Genomic DNA, 10,866 nt, shown 5'->3' on the forward strand with positions numbered 1-10,866 from the left:
ATAAGCCTCCACAGCTCAGGCAGCAGAGCTGGGAATCAAACCCGGTTCCTCCAGATTAGATACACGAGCTCTTAACCTCCTGCGCCACTGCTGATCCTAAGGGAATGTAAGGGAATGTATGTCACAGAATGCAATGCTCAATTGGCCTGTAAGTTAAGGAGGAGGAGTTTTGTTGTTCTTATTGTTTGGATTTATACCCCACCTTTTTCTCCTGTAAGGACACTCAAGGGGGCTTACAAGCTCCTTTCCCTTCCTCTCCCCACAACAGACACCTTGTGAGGTGGGTGGGGCTGAGACAGTCCTGAGAGAACTGTGACTAGCCCAAGGCCACCCAGCAGGAATGTAGAAGTGTGGAAACACATCTGGTTCACCAGATAAGACCTTCACCACTCAGGAGGAGGAGTGGGGAATCAAACCCAGTTCTCCAGATTAGAGTGCACCTACTCTGGGCCACTACACCACGCTGGCTCCATACACATTCCCACCATGTCGCAGCCTCACTGTTTCCCTATTCATGAAATACTGCATGTATAATAAAAACTGAATCGGTTGTTTGCAGCCTAGAGGATGCTCAGGGAGGCCGTCTCCTCCCCGTGAAGCATCTGGTGTTCTAAAAGCAGGGTTCTAGAGCCAAAGTTGAGACCACACTCTGAACATGTATTGGGTTTCTCTCCAGTGTGAGTCCTCTTGTGCTTGGTCAAGGTGGAGCTGTCGCAGAAGCCCTTGTCACAGTAGGGACATTTGTAAGGGCGTTCCCCTGTGTGGAGTCTCCGATGGATGACCAGCTGCGACCACTGGCGGAAGGCCCGGCCACAGTCGGGACACCCAAAAGGTTTCTCTCCAGTGTGGGTCCGGTGGTGGTTGAGGTAAACAGAGCTGAGGACAAACGCTTTCCCACACACGTCACACTTGTAGGGTTTCTCCCCCGTGTGGCTCCTCCGGTGAATAATGAGCGAAGACGTGTCGGTGAACCCTTTGCCACAATCCTCGCATTTGTAGGGCCGCTCTCCCGTGTGGCTCCTCTGGTGCGTCACAAGGTGAGAGCTGAGACTGAAGCTCTTCCCGCATTCAAGGCACTGGTGGGGTTTCTCGCCGGTGTGGATTCTCTGGTGCTTCTTCAGGGTAGAGTTCTCAATGAAACTCTTCCCACAGTCGGGGCATTTGTGAGGCCGTTCCCCTGTGTGGATTCTCTGGTGCTGAATGAGGTGCGAACTTTGGCCAAATTGTTTCTGGCACATCGGACACTGGTAGGGTTTGTCCCGCGCATGATACCGCTGGTGCCGAACCAGGTTAGAGGCCTCGCTGAAGTTGATACCGCACTGGCTGCACCTGTAGGGCTTCTCCCCCGTATGAATTCTTTGGTGTTTCAGGAGATTGGAGTGCAGGCTAAACGTTTTGCCGCAGTCAGAGCAGTTATGAGCGACGCCATTGGCACCAATGGCGGTGGCCTCCCCGTTGCTGTCGATCAGGTAGGCCATTTCGGTCATGTGAGTCCTCTGGTGTACCCGCAGCCGGGCGCTTTCGTCAAAGCTCTTCCCACACTTGGTGCATTTGTAAGGCTTCTCACCCGTGTGAATCCTCCGGTGTCTGAGCAGGATCGAGCTGCGATTAAAAGTCTTTCCACACTCGAGGCATTCGTAAGGTTTCTCTCCCGTGTGGATTCTCTCATGCTCCGCCAGGTTGTTGCTCCGAGTGAACCGTTTGCCACAGTGTGAGCATTTGTAAGGCTTCTCGCCCGTGTGAATTTTCTCATGCTGGACAAGATTAGAAGTCTTTGTGAAGCTCTTCCGGCAGGTGGAACACTTGTAGGGGGTGCCCGCAAGGTCCTCCGAACCATCTGGGATGGGTCTCCTAGGGGCCTCAGATATATTCCCAGGGCTTGGTATATACTCTTGCTCCATTTTAGGAGTCAGGAGGCTAGCAACCCTGGGGAAAACTGAAGAGACAACAAATAGGGTTAGGAATTGTTCAAGCATCCCTGTATGAATTATTATTCACGTTAACATTATCTTATATCTTACTCAAGCTATAATGTTGTATAGTCTTTTACTTAATTCGTTAGTGGTCACATTATACTGAATCTTTCTTTATGACCATTTATAGAATGGTCATCTTTCTGGTCTTTTTCTTTCCTCATCCTTTCTTCTTCTCTTTTATTATAAATATATCATTCTCTTTTATTATAAATATATCATCGTAATGATTCTAACTTCTTTTACAAGATTACTGTAATAAACTGTATTAATTTTTTAAAAAAGGAATTGTTCAAGCATCACCAGCATACATCAAAGGGAAAGGGGTGGTCGCCTGTGCCAATTATAAATGCAACAAGACCACCCACCCAAAAAGTACAGGCCTCTAGCAACTTGGGAGGTTGTCCAGGTATGCAGAACAAACCAACTTCATAATTTAACCAAAAAAAAGGCATCCCTAATTAATGATAGCTAAACATGCTCCCAGGAGGACAACATATTGAGAACAGTTGAGAATAAATTAAAGCAAAACAGGGGACAGCTATGAAACCACGCTTCTGATAGCTTAAAGAATCCAGACAGGGAGATATTTTTTGGGGGGGAGGAAACCCCCCCCCCATTTTTCCCTTAGTCCACTACAATTCCTCATCCCGCCCCCTCCATCTTGTAGCGATTCTCTTCATTTACAGAAGTTGTTTTGCTTTTGTCAGTCTCTTCAAATACTCTTCGCTTAAAACGCTAACAATAGCAATTGCTGAAAAGCCATTTCTATTTATGGATATCCTCCTTTTGGGTCTCTGAACAGTTGTCACGTGCTTGAAAACAAGTATTCAAACAGTTCAGACGGCACCACACTGGGGATAATTATTTACTCTCACAGTGTAGAGGGAAACGATGGGGTAAAATAATTTAAAACCAGAAATTCATTTTTAGTACTCTAAAAAAGCCTTCACTCTGACTTTACCAATGGTTCCGTACTTGGTGTTCTTAGGGAACACAATTTACACTAAATCAGTCATCTGGATCAAACACAAACCAAACCATAACTGATTACAAGAGGTAACAAAATAACTAAACAAACATAACTGCAATCATTTTAAGGAAGTGTGATTGTTTTATTTAAGTAGGAAGTTTATTTCTTCTTGCGTTTATCCTTTCATGGTATGAAATTTACACTTCTGATGTCTTAGAACAAGGACTAGATGTTGACTGGTTATAATTGGTGTATCTAATCTGGAGGAACCGGGTTTGATTCCCAGCTCTGCTGCCTGAGCTGTGGAGGCTGATCTGGGGAATTCAGATTAGCCTGGGCACTCCCACACACGCCAGCTGGGTGACCTTGGGCTAGTCACAGCTTCTCGGAGCTCTCTCAGCCCCACCCACCTCACAGGGTGTTTGTTGTGAGGGGGGAAGGGCAAGGAGATTGTAAGCCCCTTTGAGTCTCCTGCAGGAGAGAAAGGGGGGATATAAATCCAAACTCTCCTCTTCTTCTTCTTCCTCTGGGGAGACCTGTGCCCAAACTGTGCCATCTCGCCCTCGAGTTCGCCATATGCCAAGCGGGCAACAACTGACAAAGGATTTTCTGAACGCAAGGACATCCAGTGGGTTGAACTCCAACTCTTTCCAATCTCAGCCTCTGCAGTTCCAAGGAGAGGCATAATACTGGCCTCCCGCACAGGGTTGTTGTTAAGGGTGGAGAAAACCATGCACCCAAAGCGCTCTGGACACTCAAGCACACCGGAAAAAAAAAAAGGTGCTTATTTTAACCCTCCAAGGGGAGAGGAAATGAGCACATCACAAGTTGTCTGGGCTGTTTATCGAGGAGTCCTATCAGGACGTGTGGGTTTCTGGGTTGGCAGGAAACTGGACCAGATTGGAAGCGCATGCACCTCTGATCGTTATGTGCACAATATGATGCACTATTGCTCAACATTAAGCTGGCAATCTCCCTCCCTGGCAGCTGACCCTGCCCCATGGCTGCAAGCCCCGTGGCCCTCCCCACACTTGCAATTCCTGCCCTCGCAGCCCCTCCTTGCAACTGCCCAGCAGCAGCGACCCCCAGCCCCATTTCTGCGTCTCCCATATCCCTTCTTTGTGCAACTTACCAAAGTCGAGGCGCGATTATGTCCCGGGCATCACCCCCTCCCCCCAACACTCCTGGGTGGGTTTTGCAACCCCTCCCCCCTCCCCCAAAAAAGATCCCACCCAGCAGGGTGCAAAGAATATTTGGAGGAGGCGGGCACCCAAAGGAAGGTGCGACGTTTATTAGAGCCCCCTCCCCTTTTTTTTTGCCTGCTCAAACTGCAGCAACAGCTGGCTCCCCGGCTGTCTCTGTGGTTTTAACTCTTTGGGTTCTCTCTTCTTCTGCCGCTGTTATTTCCAGGACTTGAAAGCACCCCCCCCCCCTCGAAATACGATGCACAAGAGGAGCTCGGGGGGGGGGGGGATGCCTTCTTGATATTATCCAAGCTTTCTCCCACCCTTCCTAGCTGATTTCCCCATGCCTTTTGTCTTCACAAGGTTAAGCAAGAAGAAGAAGAAGAAGAGGAGGAGGAGGAGGAGTTTGGATTTATATCCCCCCTTTCTCTCCTGCAGGAGACTCAAAGGGGCTCACAATCTCCTTGCCCTTCCCCCCTCACAACAAACACCCTGTGAGGTGGGTGGGGCTGAGAGAGCTCCGAAGAACCGTGACTAGCCCAAGGTCACCCAGCTGGGAGTGTACAGGCTAATCTGAATTCGCCAAATAAGCCTCCACAGCTCAGGCGGCAGAGCTGGGAATCAAACTCCAGATTCGATACACAAGCTCTGAACCTCCTACGCCACTGCTAGATTATAGACCATCAAAAGTTCCAGAAATAAAGCTTTGTTGTTTGCCAGGGAGAGAAACGAGGCTCGTGCCCGCTAAGGCCTCTTCCGCACAGGCAGAATAATGCACTTTCAATCCACTCTCAATGCACTTTGCAGCTGGATTTTACTGTGAGGAATAGCAAAATACACCTGAAAAGGAATGCTGTGTGGTGTAGTGGCTAAGAGCAGGTGCACTCTAATCTGGAGAACCGGGTTTGATTCCCCACTCTGCCACTGGAGACCTGTGGAGGCTTATCTGGGGAACCAGATTAGCTTGTGCACTCCAACACATGCCAGCTGGGTGACCTTGGGCTAACCATAGTTCTTTGGAGCTCTCTCAGCCCCACCCACCTCACAGGGTGTTTGTTGTGGGGGGGGGGGAAGGGAAGGAGTTTGTAAGCCACATTGAGTCTCCTTACAGGAGAGAAAGAGGGGGGGGGGGGAATAGAAATCCAAATTCTTCTTCTTCTGTGTGTGGATTCTATGGCATTGGAACTCATGAGATTCCAGTCCTCCCAAGCTCAATTCCCAAATCTTAAGCAGTTTCCCAACCTGGCTTTGACACCCCTACACCCCCACACCCCCCGCCAGTGGCCACTGGCCAGGCAGACCTGCCAACCCTACATGTGTTCCAAACTGACCATGGGGAAAGCTGTGGGACAGAAGAGGTCTCACGGTTTCTTTGCACGCCTGCTGCTCGAACCGATAACCACAGAGGCCTCCTTGAAGCCCTGAGGTGTTACATATCAAGTGTAACTGTTATGCCGCTGTTATTTAGCACCTGCTTGGTGGTTGGAAACTTCTTGGGGTCACCACCAGTCCCATGAAACCATCTGTCACACTGTCAGCGTGAACTCGGGTCACCAACCTCCACACGGGGCTCCCAGGAATTACATCTGATGTGCAGACTACAAATGGATGCTTCAGATGGTGGACGCCAAAGTATTATGATCAGAGGTGGGATCCAGCAGGTTCTCACCAGTTCCCGAGAGGGGGTTACTAATTATTTGTGTGTGCCGAGAGGGGGTTACTAATTGGGTCTGCTTTTCCGTTAGAAATTCCATTAGGTCCAAAAAATCATAAGGTCCTGTTGTTTCCTCTGTGGCTGGTTAGCGAAGGTAGAAAACGGGAGATAATTCTCCCTGTTGGGCTGTTTTAAAACATGTTTTAGAAATATGGTAAAGTTCCTTGTTTCAGGAAAGTCTCCTTCTTTTGATTTCTAGTAACAAAATTAAGTGTTTGAAAGTATTAAGTATTTGACAGAGGAGAAGTAGCTGTTTCTGTTGGCAGTAGACGATAGGACTTGCTATAATGAGTTTAAATTAGGGACAGAAAGATACCAGCTGGAAATTAGGAACTTTTTTTTTACAGTAAGAGTTTTTTACAGTAACAGAGAAATTATTAATGCCCCGCCCCCGGAATGCCCAGCCACACCCTTGTTGTGCCCCGCCCAGCCCCATTGGCGCTACGCCACTGTTTGAATCCCACCACCATGGGAACCTGTTACTAACATTTTTGGATCCCACCACTGATTATGATTCTACGTCACTGTAAAAGACGGTTGAGCGGGGCACGTGATCTCCAGGAATGGGGTGAGATGATGCCTACTCTTCCACCAGTGCCTGCTTGAAAAGGGAACGGAATCCGTTGACTTCCTTCTCCTTAAAGCCACTGTGGTAGTCAGATAAGAAAACAAAACAGAAGACGGGTATCCACCCTTTCAGTTTCAATTCCCTTTTTGTGTGGTTTCATTTCCCCTCCGGGTTGGCGGCTGAAGCTCCCCTGGAATTACGGCTGATGTCCAATTGGGCCCTTTCCGCACATGCAGAATAACGCACTTTCAATCCATTTTCACAACTGTATTGTCGAAGGCTTTCACGGCCGGAATCACTTGAGTGCTGTGTGGTTTCCGGGCTGTATGGCCGTGTTCTAGCATCCATCCATCCATCCATCCATCCATCCATCCATCCATCCATCCATCCATCCATCCATCCATCCATCCATCCATCCATCCATCCATCCATCCATCCATCCATCCATCCATCCATCCATCCCATCCCATCCCATCCATCCATCCATCCATCCATCCATCCATCCATCCATCCATCCGTCCATCCATCCATCCATCTATCTATCTATCTATCTATCTATCTATCTATCTATCTATCTATCTATCTATCTATCTATCTATCTATCTATCTATCTATCTATCTATTGTTTGGACTTTTATACCGCCCCATCCCCAAGGATCATCTCTGAAGAGGATCCTCTGAAGATGCCAGCCACAGATGCAGGCGAAACGTCAGGAGAGAATACTGCTAGAACACGGCCATACAGCCCGGAAACCACACAGCACTCACTTTCACAACTGTTTGCAAGTGGATTTTGCTATTCCGCCCAGTCAAATCCAGCTGCAAAGTGCATGGAAAGTGGATTGAAAATGCAGTTACTTGATAATTGCTGCAGATCAAACTGATGTCAAAGGGACAGCCAGAGGGACCGACTGAATGCGTACATAAGTTGGCAACCCTACATACGTGCATGCGTACAAAGGGTTGTCCGCAGGGCTGGAAAAGAGTGTCACGTCCCTTTAAACAGTAGCTTAATGTGCAGAAATGGGAAACTGAATATGTTCATTCTATAGGTAAATAACACCCCCTGCTAAGTAACTTCCAATTAAGCCTCTTTCAAAGGGGCAAGGTATTTTTTTTCTTCAGGCAGTTGGCAACCCTAGGGTGGATGCTTTCTCTTCCTACACAGCCACGAGGAGGGAAAAGCTCTATCTGCTTTTAAAGTGCCTGACTGCACCTAAACATTTTTAAAAATTATTCTTCCCCTCTAAGTAGTCACTGTGTTTAATTCTGTCTCCTCCCTGTGGGTTGGACTTTGCTGGCAAAAGGCCTTTGGTCTATATAAGCAGTTGCTTTCAGTTCTCTTTGGGTCAGCTCTTTCAAGCTGACTTGTTTATTTCTCTTCCAGTTTCTTCTGCTTTGGCATCTTTTTCTCTTCCAGTTTCTTCTGCTTTACCAGACATGGACATCTTGCCGCTACTTCTTTACCTGGGCACAGGTAAGTGATAGCAGAAAGGATAATAGCCCAGGTATGAGCTGGGAGTACTAATTTAAGTCTTCTTGTGCCTGGCCTTTTTAGGAGCAGCAGTGGCGTAGGAGGTTAAGAGCTCATGTATCTAATCTGGAGGAACCGGGTTTGATTCCCAGCTCTGCTGCCTGAGCAGTGGAGGCTTATCTGGGGAATTCAGATTAGCCTGTACACACCCACACACGCCAGCTGGGTGACCTTGGGCTAGTCACAGCTTCTCGGAACTCTCTCAGCCCCACCTACCTCACAGGGTGTTTGTTGTGAGGGGGAAGGGCAAGGAGATTGCAAGCCCCTTTGAGTCCCCTAAAGGAGAGAAAGGGGGGATATAAATCCAAACTCTTCTTCTTCTTCTTCTTCTTCTTCTTCTTCTTCTTCTTCTTCTTCTTCTTCTTCTTTAAAACCCTAGCTTAAACAAAATAAAAGTGTCCTTTTCTAATTTGATAGGCTTGAGTAAAATAGATTATACATTTTTTAAAAAAAGTGGGGGAATGAATTGACCATGTCACCAGCTAGCGAGGAAACAGTAGTATCTATCCTTTCATTTTGATGGGGCTGCTAAGGAAAAGAATAGAACAGCAGTTAGAAACCCTCGACAGAAAACAGATCGAAATTAGGACAATCTAATTCTATTTGTTTCTCTTTCGATGTATTTGAAAGTTTAAAAAATCGCATCCTTAACTAGCAAGCAGATTCTTTTCATCTGGTATTTGCAGGTTAAAAGTTCTTTTTTGATCAAAGTTAAGAGAAGAAGCAACAAAACGAACTGCAGTGTTTTGAAAAAACCAGTCATAGCTGGAGAAATAAATATAAGATATATCTGCTTCTTGAATCATGCAGGCAATCTTCCTGAAGATATTTGGAAATTTGTTTTAAAAGCTATAATCCGCAAGGTTAGGCTTTCCTAGATAATGGAAAAGGAACATAACAGCAAATAAAAAGAAGTGATTTGGGGAAACGAAAGGAATGTTTCCAGTTGAGAAAACTGACTTGTGGGTTGCTTGGTAAAAAGATAGATAAGATTGATAAACGGAATATTATTCTGACAAGAACAGTGAAGGGAAGGCAAATTTGTCAAGTGGCGTATCCTGTTTTCTTTTAACCGAATAAACAAAAAGAAAGGAGAAACTGCTTCAACATCACCTGAATCTAGACTGTACTTTTTTTAAAAAAAGTGAGAAAATGGAAGGGAAAGGACACGAACCAACCCCAGGGCAATTTGACCTTAAGCAAGAGAAGAATAGGTAGTAGAAGAGTGGAAACAAAGGTTTGGCCCTCCCCCCCTAATTATTTTGGTCAAGTTGACCCCAAATTTAGTTAAAGGATTTTGATCGGGTTTCCTCAGGGAAATTGGGTTTCCTCAGTTCTTACTCTAAATATGGGAACGCCACAGGGCTGTGTGTTGAGTCCTTTATTGTTCACCCTTTATACATATGATTGTACTCCTGTCTATCATAGTAACACCATTATCAAATTTGCCGATGACACAACGGTGGTGGGGCTCATCTCTGGAGGGGATGAGTCTCTTGCCCTATCAGGAGTGAGGGTGGACCCGATTGCTCTCATGGTGCAGGGAAAATAACCTGGTTCTTAATACTAACAAGACAAAGGAGCTTATAGTGGACCATAGAAGGAATAGCTCAGAAATTCAGCACATGACTATAAATGGAGATCAAGTAAGAGCAGGTGGCTAGTTTTAGAATTTCACAGCGTTAAGTGATTAAAAGAAAGGACTTGACTCATGGGAGTACAGACTGCCGCAGTGGTTAAGAAGGCTCCAGCAAAGACTGTACCTTATCTTAGACTGTTAATGAATGCCAACAACTGAATGGAAAACTCCTGGGGTCGTTTTACCGCTGTGCGATGGAGAGTGTCGTAACCTACTGCATCCGTGTATGGTTCTCCAGTTGCACAGTGGCTTGAGATAGGAAAGAGCACTCAGAAGGAGTGATTCCACTTTACTGCACAGAGGATTATCGGCTGCCCTCTCCCCTCCTTGGAAGAACTCTCTCATTCCCGAAGCCTAAAGAAAGCCCAAAATATTCTGAGAGACCTGTCTCATCTGGCACACTCTCTTTTTGAACTGTTACCATCCGGCAGACGATATAGGTCTATCAAAACTAGGACAAAGAGGCTTAGAGACAGCTTCTACTCTAGAGCTGTGGTGATGCTGAACAGTGGGGCTTCGTGTTGATGTGTTTGGGGCTGTGTAGGGATGGGTGGAGGAAGGGGAAAGTGAGGATGGGGTATGAGTCTGGAATTGTGTGCATCGAGGAATGCTGCTGTGAATTTTCGTTGTGCCTGCACAATGACAATAAAAATGCTGATGCCTATGCTTGATAAGCATCCGGGTCAGCCACTTGAGGATGCGTGTTTTGTGTGTGTCGTCAATTTTCTTTACATTTTGATGTGATTTTGATGTGATTTTATATTGTTTATGCCAAATAAAGGCTGAAGGAAAAAAAAAATTCTGTGCATGCACACACTTCCTATTAGTCCCTGCCTGCACCATCCTGCCAATCCGGAGGAAGATGTTTCAGAGTGGCAGGGACTCTAACAGCCACCTAGCGATTGGGAGGGGGTGGGGGCGGCTGCCTCAACTGAGAGCTTTTTTAATTTCGGCAGAGCTGGGGCTGTGCTGTGGATTCAGTGTGGACGTGGACTCGCCAAAGGCCTTCCAGATGCCAACCCAGAGCTTTGGGGGGAGCGTGGCCCAAATTGGAAACAAGTAAGAGGAAACTGATGCTGGTAGTGGTGGGATCCAAACATTTTAGTAACAGGTTCCCATGGTGGTGGGATTCAAGAGCTGTGGTGTAAATGCGCCAAATGGAGTCTAGGGCGGGGCACGCGATGGGGGGCATAAGGCCAAGGGGCATTCCAGAGGCGGGGCATTCATGGGGCGGAGGTTGTGGCAAGAGGACACAAGCCGCTCGCGCCGGTCCTTGAGCAA

At 47.0% G+C, this 10,866-nt stretch overlaps 1 protein-coding gene across 1 annotated transcript; it reads right to left on the reverse strand.

Annotated features, from left to right (window-relative positions):
• Positions 1-355: 355 nt before the first annotated feature.
• LOC125444798 (zinc finger protein 271-like) lies at positions 356-4,139 on the reverse strand. The gene is made up of 2 exons (XM_048517489.1): positions 4,079-4,139; positions 356-1,936 (listed from the first exon to the last, which is right to left on the reverse strand). The coding sequence occupies exon 2, from the start codon at positions 1,899-1,901 to the stop codon at positions 561-563; it is 1,341 nt and encodes a 446-aa protein (XP_048373446.1). The 5' UTR covers positions 1,902-1,936; positions 4,079-4,139; the 3' UTR covers positions 356-560.
• Positions 4,140-10,866: the final 6,727 nt, after the last annotated feature.

Source organism: Sphaerodactylus townsendi, linkage group LG15 (genome assembly GCF_021028975.2).
Source record: "Sphaerodactylus townsendi isolate TG3544 linkage group LG15, MPM_Stown_v2.3, whole genome shotgun sequence".
Lineage (NCBI taxonomy): Eukaryota > Metazoa > Chordata > Lepidosauria > Squamata > Sphaerodactylidae > Sphaerodactylus > Sphaerodactylus townsendi.

Bases quoted from the DNA above. Each gene is read 5' to 3' on its own strand.
- LOC125444798 (XM_048517489.1), bottom strand. From the start codon at position 1,901: ATGGAGCAAGAGTATATACCAAGCCCTGGGAATATATCTGAGGCCCCT.